Source organism: Saccostrea cucullata, unplaced genomic scaffold, assembly GCF_032062105.1.
Source record: "Saccostrea cucullata isolate Sc308-1 unplaced genomic scaffold, CSIRO_AGI_Scuc_v1 ctg352, whole genome shotgun sequence".
NCBI classification, from domain to species: Eukaryota; Metazoa; Mollusca; class Bivalvia; order Ostreida; family Ostreidae; genus Saccostrea; species Saccostrea cuccullata.
The window spans coordinates 45,425-62,907 of NW_026926384.1; the positions used below are offsets into that span (position 1 = coordinate 45,425).

At 30.1% G+C, this 17,483-nt stretch overlaps 2 protein-coding genes across 2 annotated transcripts in view; both read right to left on the reverse strand.

Moving 5' to 3' along the window:
* Positions 1–17,483, reverse strand: part of LOC134271512 (fibroleukin-like) — a 253,551-nt gene that overhangs the window by 38,197 nt on the left and 197,871 nt on the right. The gene's annotated exons all lie outside the window — the stretch shown is intronic.
* Positions 4,014–16,149, reverse strand: LOC134271503 (uncharacterized). The gene is made up of 10 exons (XM_062753691.1): positions 15,934–16,149; positions 13,625–13,881; positions 12,718–12,780; positions 11,483–11,548; positions 6,437–6,632; positions 6,134–6,205; positions 5,444–5,539; positions 4,778–4,825; positions 4,461–4,532; positions 4,014–4,368 (listed from the first exon to the last, which is right to left on the reverse strand). The coding sequence occupies exons 1-10, from the start codon at positions 16,147–16,149 to the stop codon at positions 4,060–4,062; spliced, it is 1,395 nt and encodes a 464-aa protein (XP_062609675.1). The 3' UTR covers positions 4,014–4,059.

The window sequence follows — 17,483 nt, forward strand, 5'->3', positions numbered from 1 at the left end:
GAGTTGATACATGTATCGATGCTTTTTATGGTTTTTTCCCATTTTGCATAAGCTGTAAATAAAAATTTGGCATTCCCATTTTGCCTTAGTAAGCTATCAGGTGGATTAAAGCAAAATTACATTCTTAAACCCAACATATAAATTCAAAATTTCAATTTAAAGAATAATTTAATTTAAATTATCATGATTTGAATTTCTCTATTTAAAAAAAAAAAACATAAAAAATCTTAAACTTTTTAAATAAAAAAAAAATAGATTTCCCCCAAAGTATTTTCATTGTTTATACAATTCAAAGAAAATTGGAAACCAAAATGGACAAATAATTCAAAGGAGTGGAAACACCAGATGGATGTGGTTTTCAGTAGGATCTAAAGATAAAACTTGAAATAATAAACAGATCAACAACACATCGTGAGAAAGCACCAGTAAATTTATGTTCTTCTTTTGACTGGTCCAGATGATAGTCTAACATTCTCAGACGTTTTTGAGATATGTATATTTCTTATATTACAAGTATACATGTAGTACAACTGTACTATAGTTTTGAATGTCTCCATCAATATAAGTGCATTTTTTGTTTACTTACATTGCAATTAAATTCATCTTGTCAACATTTATTTCTAAATAATGAATTTGAAATAATTATACATTCTTCCAGTCATCTTTGTAACTTTATTTAGTTAAAGTACTTACTAAAGATTTTTTGTAAATGTTGATAAACATTCTTTTTTTTATATTACAAGTTCATTAAAATTAAAATGCATTTACTACTTTCATTGAATAAAGTGTTCTCTTAAAATAAGAAACTCTCCATTTCATATTGAACAAAGGTTTGAAGGAAACTCCACTAATTGGGTCTTTCTTTGAGGAAACATTCACTTGATAAGATTAATACAATATCTCTGTTTATCTCAAAATCCCTATCATATATCATCCCTGCTTTATAATTGTTGGACGTTGTGAATTATCCCTGCATGCTTTAATAAGAGAGGCAAAACCCATTAACTGTCTCGCTTGAACAAATCATTTAGCTTTATCACCAATTCTCTTCTCACAGACAAGGCTAGCTGAGATAATAATTGCACTGGGATTTGATGAGGTGCTTAGACCAATTCAAATACATGGAATGACCAATCTATTTTTGGCGGATCCAGATCTCTTTATTGGATGTTTTTTTTTCACTAATTAAACTGTCCAAAATGTTGAATATATACATCCGTTAAAGATTATTTTGTAAAATGTGTTTAATGTATTATTATCAATTATATTGCAATGTGTATCGGTAATGATTCTCTGTTAAAAACTTATTTCTTAATGACTGTATCTCACTTTCATACTCAATAACCCTATAGTGTGGGACGATTACTATTAGATTTCCATTCAGGAAGTTTTTGACTTGCGTAGATGGCCAATCGGTCAAGCATGCATTTCCAATGCTGCTAAGAAACAAGTTCTTTTTTTTCAAAGGTCAGAAGTAAGGTAGTATCCTTATAAACGTGAATGTGTATACTATAATAATACATCTATCATGTATATTTGAATCAACGAAAACAATCTAGCTGCATTGAATAACTATTCAGTCTGCAAAATGAAAGTGTGGAAATCTAAAAATCTTTACAATACAGGGCCAATTTGAAATAAACATTAAAAACTTTCTTCTTTAAAAAAATCGATTCCCGTGCCAATTGTTTGTATATTAAATTAATCATTCATTATAGTTTGCATTTAAATTGACATTGTTGATTAAAAATGCCCATTTTCCAGGTTTACCACTAAGAACAGCTATTTATTTATAAATAATGCATTCCAGAATAAAAAAGGAAATTCCAATGTGTCCCTTTTCTAGGATTTTATTTCAAAATAGTCAAAAAATGATAGATCTTCATAGCCACTATACTCTTTTTGTCCAATGATACTTGGGGTATTAATCCCCAATCTTTAAGTCATTCACATTTAAGTATGTATTTACACAAAGCAATGAAACTTGGGGTATTAATCCCCCATCTTTAAGTAATTCACATTTTACTATGTATTTGCACAAAAAAATACACTTGGAGTATTAATCCCCTATATTTAAATGATGCTTTCTTTAAATATGTAAATGAACAAATCTTACACTTGGGGTATTAATCCCCCATCTCTAAAGAAATCTACATTTGAGGATGAATTTGAACAAACCAATACACTTGGGGTATTAATCTCCCATCTTTATATAATGCACATTTGAGAACAAATTTTAACAAATCAATATACTTGGGAATTAATCCCCCATCATTCAGTCATGTACATTTGACTCTGTGTTTGAACAAAAAAAAAATTGGGGTATTAATCCTCCATCTCTAAGTAATGTACATTTGAGTATGAATTTGTACAAAGCGATACACTTGGGGTATTAATCCTCCATCTCGAAGATTGTATATTTGAGAATGAATTTGTACAAAGCAATACAGTTGGGGTATTAATCCCCCATCTTTAAGTAATGTACATTTGACTTTGAATTTGTACAAAGCAATACACTAGGGGTATTAATCCTCCATCTCTAAGTAATGTACATTTGACTTTGAATTAGTTCAAAGCAATACAGTTGGGGTATTAATCCTCCATCTCGAAGAATGTATATTTGAGAATTAATTTGTACAAAGCAATACACTTGGGGTATTAATCCTCCATCTCTAAGTAATGTACATTTGAGTATGAATTTGTACAAAGCAATACACTTGGGGTATTAATCCTCCATCTCTAAGTACTGTACATTTGACTTTGAATTCGTTCAAAGCAATACACTTGGGGTATTAATCCTCCATCTCGAAGAATGTATATTTGAGAATGAATTTGTACAAAGCAATACACTCGGGGTATTAACCCTCCATCTTTAAGTAATGTACATTTGAGTATGAATTTGTACAAAGCGATACACTTGGGGTATTAATCGTTCAACATTAAAAATGTACATTTGACTCTGTGTTTGAACAAAGAAAACACTTGGGGTATTAATCCTCCATCTCTAAGTAATGTACATTTGAGAATGAATTTGTACAAAGCAATACACTTGGGGTATTAATCCTACAACTTAAAGTAATGTACATTTGAGTATGAATTTGTACAAAGCAATACACTTGGGGTATTAATCCTCCATCTTTAAGTAATGTACATTTGAGTTTGAATTTGTACAAAGAAAAACACTTGGGGTATTAATCCCCCATCTTTAGGCCAAGAAAAAAAAATATGTTTGTTTCCGCTTTCAGGCTGAAAAAATATAGGTTAGGTAGGCAATTTTTTTTTAGAATAAACTTTATTTTGCTTCTTTAATCAAAATGTGTATAGAAGTAACATTACTGACAAAAGAAACAGTCTTTTTAAGCATTTCTGTGACTTAAACTTATAATAGAAAGGTGACCCAAACTTCTGTATATCTATTAAACAGATAGAAGATAAATGTTTTTAACATAATATGGTCAAAAAGAGAAACAATTACATTTTCACTGTGAACAAAAGATCATATCTCCCAATTTAACACCTACATGTATGGCTAATACACTCGAATTTGAAATGAATAATATACATTTATTGACTGAGTTCGAGGGCAACATGCGTTTTGTCGGACCCAAGAACCAAACTGTCTGCCTGAGGCCGTTAGGCCGAAGGCAGACAGTTTGGTTCGAGGGTTCGACAAAACGCATTTTGCCCGAGAACTCTGTCAATAAATGTTTTGTTATACCTTTCATTTTATTTTATTTTTTTTTTATATATATTTACATGTATTTTGTACTTAATTCCGTGATGTAACATCAGATCGATCACTGTTTAACACCAGCGAATGAAAATGAGATTAAGCTCCGCCCACTCTGTGACGTAAGCGGTCCAACATCTCTCCGAGCGGTCCAACATCTCACTCAGCGGTCCAACATCGATTTTTTTATGCCCGCTCAGCAAAACATTAAAAATGTTAGACTTTTTTTGTATAGAATTGTATAGGAACAAATTTCTAAAGGTATAACAATAAATTTTCTTCTTTAGTCTTGGTTAAAGTTCTCTACTTTCTAAATATTTGACTTACATTTAATTAATATACTTATGAATGGCTTTCATTTGATTTTCTATGCTAATGGATAACTGGTCAGCTTTTATACACTTCCCAACAAGTTTTCCTTTCATTGAACAGATTATGTATTTCTCATCAAAACTTTGTCTATCCTTTTCATTCACCGTGAATGAAAGTTTCTGTGGGGCGTGTGTGAAGTGTCCATCCCGTATCACCCCGACTGGTCGTTGGCAATATGTTAGGAAATCACCATCCTTAATGGCAAAGTAAATTTTGCCCTTGGTATACTCTACCAGTACTAGATCTTTTTCTTCTGTTATGATAACCTGCAGAAAAAATTACAAAAACAAAATGACTATAAAAGTGATATAAATTGAAAGTTTATGAAAAAAGTTTTATGTATTAATATGTAACGTACAGAGGATCCACTTGGTTGCTTGTCTTGTACACTTTCTTGTCTTTTCATTTTCTTTTGTACTATGTCTTCAGTCTATTTAAAATTTAAATAACATCTAAGCATTATACATGTACATATGCAGATACATGTATAATGACTAATTAGTGTGTAAAGGAAACATAAAAGCAATATTGAGTCAAGTATTTAGATAAAATTTCATTGAATACTTATATGAATTAAAAAATAACAAATGCTTTCAAAGTTTTCATTTTCAAGTGGAATTTTACCAAGAAGTTTGCGTATATTTTATAATTTTAAAGCAATTAACAATTCTGTACCTGTGAAGTGTCACTTTTTCTTTTCAAGGAGTGTTCAACTACTGGAGCCTGGATTTGAAAGAAAATTCAATATGGTTTTAATTATCAAGTACTTTAATAATTATGTTATTTTAAGTAAAATTTGTTAATGTGTACATGAAAATCACGTGTTCCAAGTACAATGTATAGCTTTAGATTTTAAATTTTTGAAAATATTTTTTTTTCTTTGTACTTGTAAATCTGTTCTCCAGTTTTGGTAACCCCTACCTCCAACTGACATGATTTGAACTTCCATAATAATTTGACTAGTCGAAGCTATGAAGTTTTAAAAATAATATATATCTAATCCCTTCTGTGGCCCCTCTATACCGGTACCCAGATCTTGGTTTTAATAAACTTAAATATATAATAGTTAAATTTACACTAACTCTGAAAGAGTGTGTGACCTTTTTATGTAAATAAACTGAAAACAATTTCATTTATTGATGCTTTTTGACAATTAGCTTTTTCCCCAAGTGGTTCTGAAGAAGAAGTTGAAAATAAAAAGTTAATAACATAATAAAAACATAATAAAGACAGGTGAAGAGATGCCTGCCTACTAATATTCCCGATCAGAAAACCTCACTTGAAAGTTTGGCTTAGTTCAAGTAGTAAACCAACAGTTGAGCAGTATTTTTGATTTCTCACCTTCTCTGTTGTTCTAGCACGTGCAGCAGCTTCTTCTGCAAGCTGACATCTGTCCTTTTCCTCTTTCAGTGATTTTTGTAATTCATCTATTTTAGTCTTTAGCAAAAAATAAATATAGATTCAATGAAATGCATTTAGGTTGTCTCATAAGCAGTACAATACTACATACATGTGTAAAAAACAAAAAAAATATGAGTAATCCATGTTTTATCCATGGGCTACACCACTCAAAAGTAAACTTAAAAGACACAAGAGTTCTTATCGAGTTTACAAATGAAGTATGAAAATACGATCTAAAATGTATCTATTAACTAAAAATACTACTGAACTAAAAAAAATATTATATAATACTATATTAAATTTGCAGCTACGTTTTACTAATTATTTATTTCTCTGTAAAACAATTTCCCTGCTGTGGCCCCATCATTGGGAATGCATGTCTATTTATTTGACTAATTATGCTTTTTTCTGTATCAAGGACTTAACAATACATGTACATGTATATATTTGCTCAAAATTCCAATGTACCTTTTATACCCTCTATGTCAGCCCTTATTTTTCCCCTTTAAAAAGTAGTACCATATTCCATTGAGCAAAAAACATTGTATCACACCATAAGGACCCCATGCCTCACTGTTCGCCTGTCTAATGCTGAAAATGAAATTCGTGATAAAAAAAAGATAAGCCCACCTTTGATTTGTTGTCCAACGCCTTCATCCTCTGCATTACATCCATTATTTCAATGATTTTTTTCTTTAATTTCTGTTTTAAAAAACAGTAACATTTTCATAACTTTGAAGGACAATTTCATCTTTTATATTTTGTATATTGACTTTTAATGCAAACAATATACATGTTTACATGTTTGTATCACTATGTAGTGCTTTTATTTAATTAATTTTGTTAACATGTAAAGACATAAAGATTGTAGTATTTTAGGATTTAAAGTGACATTATTGTAATAGACTTATGTTCTATAACATATATACTCACTTTTATTTGCTTGTCTTTATTTTCCAGCTGTGCGTCTTTCAATTGTGTTTCTTTTTCCATTTCTTGCAGTTGCTTACTTAGCTGCTTAATCTTCTGTTTGGAATTCTCAAGTTCTCTATTTGTGTCTTTAAGCTGTTTTCCTAGATCTTCCATTTTTTCTTTCAAATCATCATTATCATCTTTGTTTGTCTCGGTCCTGATAAAATACATATATCAGGAATTTTAAAAAAATATTTAACTTTATTTATAAATGTTTATAAAAGAGTACATTTATATTGGTATTAAAGGTGCGAATGTTAAAATATTTTTTAGCACGCATATATCTTTTAAATTAATTATTAAATTTCTTATCTATCATTATGAAGTACTCATATGAACAGAAGACAATGTAATTCCAAGTAAATAGTATCAAATATATGTTTTGATCTACCTTAAAAATTATTGAAATTTTATTGATGTGTTTTTACATGTTTTAATTAAGGTAGAGACCGATAGCAATCACGTGATAGAAAGAATTCGCATATTTGCACGTGCTTTTTTTCCGGATTCCGGAACGCCGTCAAATAAAAGTCTCCATTTACACATTATTGTCTATGCTACAAGATGGCCGACGAAGCGATCGAGAAATTTCCTCGACTTAAAAGACAAAGTTACCATACGTATTAAATCTTTACGGTTCTCGAAATTGAAGCATCTTCATGAGAATCAAAATAGAAGTGAGACTGAAACCGAACATGAGCATAATTTTGGTGAAACTACTCCTTGTCCAGTGTCCGCTGCAGCACCACGTGGGTACTCCGGTATCAATCTGTCCCTGATGTTGTTTTCTGTATGGACATTTTAAAGACCATGACCCTACAGATGTTAATTGGCACGACGGAAGAAGTAAAATTTTTGCAGAACAGATTTTTTTGTATGCTGTCAGCTAGATACATAAGGTGAATATTTACGACTTAGTATATCGATCATGACTAGATATGACACTTGTTTGTTTACACACAGGTCTGATACAACCAGTATATTTAGCTTCAATTACCAATAACCCTAATTGATTTTTTTCCTTCCTAAAGTAGTTTTATTTAGCTATAAATTATAATTTATTTCATCACCAGACTGTAATTTCTAGAGTAGAAGAATAAAACCGGACATTTCTGGTGTCAGAACATGATCAAGGCCGGATTGGTAAAAAATGTAAACTTTACATATTTGTAAGTAATCATGCTTATCTGTGCCTAAAACACGAGGTGGTGTTTAGTTACTCAAAAAATGGAAAAACATATTTTGCTTAAATTGTTCAAATGCAGAAATGTATGAACTTTCTTTGCTTTGGATGGCAACTTTCTTTGCTTTGGATGGCAGATGATGTTTAATTTAATATTGTAACCCCTTTTATAAATGATAGTGGACATTTATTTGTCAATCTTTTGTATTTTTGAAATAACAAGCAAATTGTAAAAAGTTGCATTGAAAAAAAAAGAAACAACTTCAGGATCAACATGATCAAGTGACAAAAAAATAGGGTCAGCCAGGTAGCAGGAAACAAGACTGACTATTTTTTAAGCCTTATGTAATATTTATGTACATGTAATAAATTTATGTATGTTTTTGTTTTATGCTTAAAAGGGCCCTGATTATAAAGATATCATATTCCTAGATTATAAAAGAAATATTGAATACTACAGGTGAAGCAAGCTATGAACTAAACAGTGTATTCAGTTTTCTCTGCTGAAATAATGTGACCAAATCAAGTGTCACCTGGAGAGAGGATTGTCTAGGGTGCTTTTTACATAAACTCCAAAATAGCCATTGGTTTGTATTTTTTTTTAAATTTACACCTGCACATGTATCAGGGAAAATCCAGAAATTTTTTCCAAGGGGGTGATAAAAAGGGGGTGTTTTTAATATAATACAATGTATTAAAAATTTTAATTTATGATTTTTAGTCCTTGTATTTAAACACCATAATGTACATACAGTATTATTGTATACATAAAGAAGCATTTTCTTAAGTCAAGAATTTCTCAAAGATCATATTAATATTTCAGGAAAGTTCAAGCCAGATCTGCTACAGCAAACTGAGCATAAATTGGCAGACTTGTGTGTCAGGAAATTAGGAACATGTATGGCTGGACTGAAAATCTAACCGGGATCCCTGCATCACTACTTACATGTAGGTGTTCTATTGACTAAAATACATGTATGGTTAAATATTTGTGTATAAACATATTAAAAGTCATGTTGTAAATTGAATTCAAAACTGAATAACCAAAAAAATTGTAAAATGTAAAGATGTTTTCTATCTTGAATGAAATTGTTTCAACTAAAGCACCAAAGAATTAGTATGATAATATGAAGAAGTCAGTATTGTTAAAAAACTTTTAATTGACATGGTTTTTTAACAATATTGACCTCTTCACATTATCATAGCTAAATTTGCAAAATAAATCAAAATTGTTAATAAATTCTACATTTAAAAAAAAAATAGATCAAGTTATTTACTTTATTTTATTTTCATCATGTTACAGATCCCATGGAAATATAGGATCCTTGGCTAATCAAGTGTCATCTGCAGTGTTGCAAAAGAATATTGGATTTATATCAATAAGGTAATTAGGGACAAAACTGAATTTAAAAAAATGGAATAAGATGTAAAACGAAAAGTATTTTAATTCCACATATAAGTTAGGTTGCTAGTTGTATATGCATTGATGTGTCACTGATAGGTACATGTAGTTTTTTATTTCCACAAAAACTTGATCCTTTGGTATTAACTCTTGAACAGTTTGTGCTGAGTCTTTGTATTTCATGTTTATTTCTTTTCCTTTAACCCCATGGTCTTGGCCTTAGAGTGTGGCCTACATTTAGAAACTAAAATATTTGATCTTTATCCTTATATACCAGTTTGTTTAATTAAGCCAATTCATTAATCCAAATAATTTCCTTGAGAACAAAAGTGCCCAGATTAATGAGGCTGACTTTATATGCATTTAATTAAAAAAATTCATGAAATTATATAAAAAAGGTATCTCAAAAGTGTCTTATATTCATATAGACATATTCATACTATGTTTGCAGTGTAAGAAAGAAGTAAAACATGTATTTTCATTCTTATTGTATTAAAATATTTTGTTCTTTTCAGAAAAAGAACTACCAGAAGGAGACGGTAAAGAGGAACGGACATATCGCACCATAAGACGTGCTTCAAAATCTGAATATACAGAATGAATTTTTCTCAATGTAGATCCTTATGAAAGAACATCTTTGTTGTATTGACATAAAAACAACGGAATTGTCAGGATCCTTGAACATGACGCAACTGGCTGCATACGAGGGCAATTAGAAATGCATACATGTTTACATTGATCTTTGTTAGCCAATAAGACAAAAAAGGAAAATAGCAAGTTTATCCTATTAGTATACATGTACTGAATGTATTCACTTTATTTTGTTGAACTACATCATGAGTTTAAAAATTGTACAGTATCACATACAGTTTATGGTGGGATTCCTCTAACTTTTATGAATCTGTTTGCAAAATCTATACTTTAAAGTTACAAATTATTAGCTCTAATACATTGTGTGCTTTTATTTGTAAATTATTACACTATTTTTGTATGTATGTAATGATAACCAAATCACCCGATTTTCCTACACTTTTTACCATGTATTAAGTATTTTTTTTACCATGCTTTAGTGTATTAATACCTGACAACTGATGACCAGGCAGTCTTCATTTAACAGTGTAATACATAACACATTTTTATCTGAATATTTTCAAAACAAGGATAACATGCCGTGGATTGATTCTGTGTTCAAAACTTCATAACCACTTGATTTTCTTAACTATGTTGTACATGTATTTGGAATAAAAAAGGAATTGTTAAAAGAAAAGTGAAATTAATCGTTCTATTGTTGTCAAAGGAAGAAAATAAAACCAGTTTACTTATGCACAGAATTGGTCAAAATATATTGTCATTGACAATTCATCCAAGAATCATATGTATAATAAATCTACAAAGTCAATTTGAACGATATCAAGGAAAGTTCTTATCTTTTTTAATATAAGTGCAAAAAGGTCAAACAGGGCAACATGTGACCAGGTGTACATGTATAAATTGTTTTCTGTGATATAGAATGTAATTTAGAAGAATATTACTTGGAATTTTACTCATTTTCTTTGAAACATTTTGATTAATTCTATCTATCAAAGTCAATTTGAACGATATAAGGAATACTTCTTATCTTTTTTAATTTAAGTGCAAAAAGGTCAACCAGGGCAACATGTGCCTAGGTGTACATGTATAAATTGTTTTTGTGATACAAAATGTAATTTAGAAGAATATTACAAAGAATTTACTCATTTTCTGTGAAATATTTTGATAAATTCTTGATAATCTCACTTAGTCACCATATTCTTCAAAATTGCAACCTTCCAAAGGAAGGGGGTAGGGTAGGGTGTAAGGTAATACACTTGTTCCAGGTTGAATTTAAACCCCATTATGTAGTATGAATTTTTTCTAAAATTTTAGACACTTATAGGCTAACTATAATATGCAATAAAAAAAGAAATTTGATGGGTAATTTTTTCACAGTGGAGGCAGAAGTGTGAGACTGTGTGCAATGAGTAGGCAATATTTTAGCCTAATTTGACCATGCATCTTGGTAAATGTGATTCTTTTTTTTGCTCATAAAGCTTGATAAATTTAAGATTGATGTCAAATATTAATCCATACAGACAGATGTTTGAATTCATATAAAACAAATGATAATTGATATAGCAATAAAAAATTTACAGCCCTTTTCATATCATATTCTTATATTATTTTACCCTGTTTTTTCAGCTCTTCTGTGGTTGATGAAGGCTATATTAAAATTGTCAAATTTCTCTAAAACTAGCCCGATGACCTGCCTTGAATTTTTGATATGATTTAGAACAAGGACTCAACACAAACATATAAAAATTTCAGAAAAATTCAATGGGTAGTTTTTTTGTTGACAAGCTATCAATCTCTACCTTAAAGTAAATAATTCTTTAAGTATTTTAACCTTTTTTCAGACTTTGAATTGTTCAAAGGAACCTCAACATTTACTTCATCAGGTTTACTTCCAATGCTAAAGAGAAGAAAATATCAATACATTATGCAAGTGGTAGAACAATCATATTATTATCAGGATATGCATGGTCTAAATTTATTTATCTTTTTTTCATTTATTGACAAACGGTTAGTAGACATGGGGGATCAGATTGTCTTGTCTATAGTCTTTCTGCCTTCTCTTAAAGAGGGGACACACTTTTATACAAATTATAAATTTTCATAACTTGCATATATAAATTAAGATTTATTTCTTTAACATCAATTAATAATCAGTAAACTTTATAAACAATAATACAAAGAAAAGAAAAAATAAGGATGAGAAAAGAAAGTTTTTTTCAGGTTTAACATTCAAAATATTTTTTTTCTAAAAATGATAAAAGATTCATTTGGAATCTTAATTTCAAAGTAAATAATTTGAAAATCATAAAGGTTCATTTTTGGCATTAATTGATAGAATGCTGATGATCGTAAATTTGCTTTGTTTTTGGACTAAAAAAAAAGGAAATTTTATTGTCATTTATTAATTAGCTTAGCTATAATGGGCATGCTTTGTAACGGATTTCTATTAAAATGCTTTAGTCTTTGAAAGTGAAATTCATCAAGTTGATTATTTTCATCTGACCATCCGTTATTTTGATTCACTTATGCTTGTAGTATTTGTAAATTGCCTCAGACTGCAGATAGCAGATATTTGTTTATTCAGTAATAACTCCTTTGAAGAGAATCTCCAGTAAATGAACTAAAATTCTTTTATAATTAGTGCCAGAATTGCTGTGGACAACCGTGAGAATCGTTCCCAATTCATAATGATCCCAGACAAGCCAGATGTCGGCTATCTTCATTGCTTATCTAAATTATCTGACAGCGTTGACTTTTGACATTGCAAAATGACCTTACAGCCAATATTAGTAAAATCTTTTAATATTTAATAAGACAAGGATTCATGTCCTTCCTTTGCATTCTTAAAATAATAATAATTTTGTCCCTATGTGAATTTGTATTTGATATACATAGAGCAAAAGGAAAATTGTTCTAAAACCTAAATCCCATCAGCTACCGAGAACTTCACCCCTTAAGCCAGCTCTCCAACTGGTTGATCTCTATACCTTTCTGAAGAATTTTGTACCTGTATGTACATTATGTAACCAGAAATGGCACTGTCATTAGCTAATATTTTTTACTTACTTTTGCTGTGATTTCCTTTTTGTAGCCTGACTGACAGTTGTTTTTTCATTGTTCTTTCCTCCACTAAAATTATATAAAACCAAATCTTATTAAAACAAAATAAATAAGAGCATTAAGTTCATGACTGTAAAAAAAAACAGACACACAGTAGATTACATCAGCAAAGTACATCACTTTTCCGACCAATTAAAAAGAGTTTTACAGGGTTTTTTAGTGAAAGGGGTGAACGAAGGAATTTTTAAACAATTCTACTATATAATGTATGTTCCATTTCAATAAAAACTGTGAAAATCCTATACGCAAAATGCAATCACCTTCTTAACACGCCCCTCCCCAATATATTTGCCTATGTGGATAACTTAATTCTGAGCAAAATAAAGTAGAGGAGGTGTGGCCCATTTAACGAACAACATTTTACAATAAATATCTATTCTGCAAAATTTTATTTTTTCAATTACATAAACTAGATATTTTACAAGTTCGTTGTTAATAATAATCTAGAAAAAAAATCTTGATTATATAAACAAAAAAAAGTTACAGAGTGGGGGGAATTTTTGTCTTATTGTCGTACTTTTTTTTTTTAAAAGGACCACTGAATGTTAAACTGGAACAATAATTAGTTTTAATAATGGACACTTTTAATTCTCAGTATTTGATACTATCAACAAATAAAAATACTATGTACAACTACTGTCATAAAAAACATTATGTTGCATGACTAAAAACGTCCTTATTTAAATAAATTTATCTGCTAAATTCGATATAGATTTATCATTTATTTTCCTTTACTTACAGACAAATGATTATATTGACTGTTTATTACACACCAAAGTATTATAGCAGTAAAAGATTCTGTCCCTAGTCCTCATTATCAAAAAGATGGCATGCATGCTTAATTAATAATTACCTTAGGCATGAGCTCCTAAATTCTTCGGGTGTGATTTTTCCCGTGGAAAGTTTTTTCAGCAGCATAATTTTTTCGCTGTTAACTTTAACTTTTGAAAAGTTTGCAAAACAGTATTGGGTACATTTTTCTGTTTTTTTCTGGCCCTTTATTTCATGATTTTCAAATGCATGAAAAACATCTGTGATGGAATTCCAGACGTCTTCATCATAAGCCGCAAGGCTAAAGTGAACTTTGTAAGAGTTCTTCAAGTCCATTTTCTAAAAAAAAAAATTATGAGTAAATCATTTTAAAAAATGAAATGTATAACAATTATTTTTTTGAGGACAGTGTATTTGGAATATTTATAAACACACGTTTGACAGACTGGATCAGAATCATCAAACCAGCTAGCCAATATAGTCAAGTGGAAATTTATGTTTATTTGCAGATAGTAGGATTAATTAAAAATAACAAGACAAAGGGTGGGTGTTTTTGTGGGATTAGACACAGACACTGTCGGTGTCAATTTATGACTCTGAAACAATGAAATGGAGGAGTAATCAACCGAAATTCATTCCTTAATTTTCTAATTATATAATTAACAAAAACTTTTTTACAAAACTGTTTGGCAGTTTTTATTAAATTGTTTATTTTAATTTATACCTAATATTTTGATCATATGTATCTATGTAATATCTTAATTCATTGTGGACCCCCACTCCAAGCACCAGTGGGAAAAGCTATTATTTGACAGCTAGTGAAAAAAAATTCTTCTCTATCACTGATAATAATTAATATGGATCAATTGTTTATTCAATGGTTTATTCCACGGTTTCTTGAAATATTTACAACTCAGGCAGTAATGCCATCCATTTCTCACTAAGACCAATTAATTTTTCTCATGTGTTCTCTGGCCATGGCCATTTCTAATCTTTTACTCCCTGGTCATGCTGTTTTCCCAAACAAATCAATGAAAATATTCACGTTCAGCTCTATCTCACCAAATAAACAAAATAAAGAAAAAATAAACATGTTTAACAAATATATTATGAATTCAAACTTCCTTTCTCATTCTTGAAACTCGGGAAAGGCTGTATTGTATGTTATGATTACAAAAATGGCATAATGGTTTGAAGTAAATTGAAGATTTAAAAAAATCAAATTGAACTAAGGTAGAAAGGGCCCCATTGTAATAAATTTCAAAACACATAAAGGCTAAAAAAAAAAACTCTGAAAATTTTATATTCTCATGAACTACCTTGGGATGAGTAAGAATATGACATGTCTAAACATGAGACATAACTGAAGTAAAAAATATTGGATTTTTTTTTAATGATCTATCAATAAAAATATGTGGCAATTCATCAGAAAATAATCTTAATTTAGATATTAAGAATATACATGTATGAGAATCGATTTTTTGAGAATTCGCTAGTTACATGTCCATGAACTTCAATGCATATTTTTAACGAAAGCTGCGCTTCATCAAATATGCAGGCCTAAAGAGTCGTAGTTCATGTGCCTCAATCATGAATTCTAAAATAAATTTTTTTCAAGACCTGATGTTTTTTATTTGTAATTCAAGGATAACTTGCAATAAAATATATAAATGCTAGAAAATAATGAAGAATGTTGTGTATGCATGCAGACATGAATGGAAGTTTGTCCTGTATAAAAATTATAGAGTCCCAAGTTAAAAATAATTTTTGTTTTGTTGAACTGCCTGGAAATGTAAACAAATTGCATTTTTACAGTAGCAGACATCCGTTTAATAGACAGGTATACATTATACTGACGTTTTATGCTCAAGTTTTCAACTACTGAACATTTTTTTTATCTTTCAGTACATTAATTGGCAAGGAAATAAATCAGCCTTAATGCATTCATTGTATGACGGTTAAGTAAGAAATTTAGGAATTATCAAAATTTGATTGTTTTTAGTGTTTTATCCCAACCGAACAAGAAATCAAATTATTTAAATTTTCTTGACATTGCATGAAACATACAGACAAAAAATTAAAATAGTTGATGAGTACTTTGCAGAGGCATATCCAGACTTGATATATGTCTTGTCCATCTAATACATAATGTTTCGTTATTGAAGGATCAGTAAAATCTTAGTTGATTGATTACACTTCAAAATGAAGTTCTCAGTTTTCAACTTCATTCTATATTTAAATAAATGTTTTATTTGTGAACTAAAATGCAAAGTAAGAGATTAAACCAACAATTTCAATCATACATTTATAATAAATGACTATAGCTTAAATTTGAACCAATAGATTTAAAAATGTCTGATTTTTTAGTAATTATGAAAGCAAAGTACTTACGGATTTATTGAGGATTGCACCTATCTCAGACCTCCATCTCATTGAAATGTGCTTCTGTGGCTTTCCTGCATGTTTTTCTTTGTTTTTCAAAAAACTTGTACGAAAGAAGACAACTTTCTCAGAGAAAGATAATTCCTGGGAGTTTTCATGTAGTTCATTATGCTTATAGGATAATGAAAGAGCCTGAGCTTCAGTGAGATTTGTGTATATGTCCATGTACACATATTTTTAAACCTCACTATTTTCTCCTGCCAGTTGCTTTAAAGCTGCAACGGTATGGTTTCCTCCTAGAATTTCCACAGGCTCCTGGTTTGGAATTGACATTTTAGAGATGTCCGCTTTTGTGGAGGCTAATCCTATGAGGACCGTGTATGGATCAAATGATTTTCGAAAGGACTTTACAAGATCTTGGACGTGTTTGTCACTGATAGCTCTTATGGAGTGTCCATCTTTTGGTGGGATCAAATTATCAATGTGAACTTTCACATGGGCTGCTACAATATATATATATAAATCTATTAAATATTTTTCACAACAGAGTTATTTGACTTATTGGAGGTGTTTGACAATAAAAATCAACAGGAAACATAAACCGATAATATTTTCACAGCCAATCATTTCGGGACAATAAAAAATAGAAATAAGAAAAATCCTTAAAATTCTGAGTAGAAAAAGTATTTTTGATATCTTGGATAATTAGAGAATTATTTTTAAAAGAATTTTGATTACCTTTCAAATTCTTCCTAATCATTTCGGCATCAAGGCTTTTGAATATTGTGTCATCTTGATCCTCACTTTCACACTTTTCCTCATTCTTCTCAACTTCACTCAAATCCATTTCGCATTTGATGTTTTGAAGTTACTTGCTCAGAATGGTCAAGTATTTACTTAGTAGAAGAGCAAAGGGCAGAAGCAGATTCTTATCAAAGAGAAATAATACAACGCATGCGTGCTCTTATCAGACTCAGAAGATGGTTTTAACTTCAAGATTTAAAAGCACTAGCTTGTTAGAGTCCAATATGAAAGGAACATGAATAAATTATTAAGAAGATTTCATCCTATTTCTAAAGAATGGCAACAAAATACATGTGAAAAAATTGGGTTAACATTCCGTGACTTGGGTCTGTATGATGAGATTTATGACAACCAGAATCTTGGGAAACCCTTGGATTGCTTAAAGATAATAGGAGATGGAAATTGTTTATTTCGGTGTTTCGCTTGTGCAATTTGTGGTGACCAAGAAAAACACAGTTATTTTAGACAAATTATCACATCTTTTATTTCTGAGAGGAAGGAAGCAATATATAACAATGAGTATCCAAGGGAGTACTTGGAAAGAAGTCGAATGCGAGAACGTGGGGTTTGGGGAACAGAAATAGAGCTACATTACTCTGCCTTATGTTTTAACATTACCATCTATGTTTATACCAAGTATGGACCAAAACATGATTGGTTAGAGTTCAAACCTACATCTCAGACTGATGGCAAAGCCATATATCTTTATCATAAGGATGGCAACCACTATGATATTGTAAGATCCGTTTCTACAC

Bases quoted from the DNA above. Each gene is read 5' to 3' on its own strand.
- LOC134271503 (XM_062753691.1), bottom strand. From the start codon at position 16,149: ATGGACATATACACAAATCTCACTGAAGCTCAGGCTCTTTCATTATCC. The intron at 13,882-15,933 runs GTAAGTACTTTG...TTTTTTTTTTAG, and splicing joins GTGCAATCCTCAATAAATCC to AAAATGGACTTGAAGAACTC. The intron at 11,549-12,717 runs GTAAGTAAAAAA...TCTTCTCTTTAG, and splicing joins AAAAGGAAATCACAGCAAAA to CATTGGAAGTAAACCTGATG.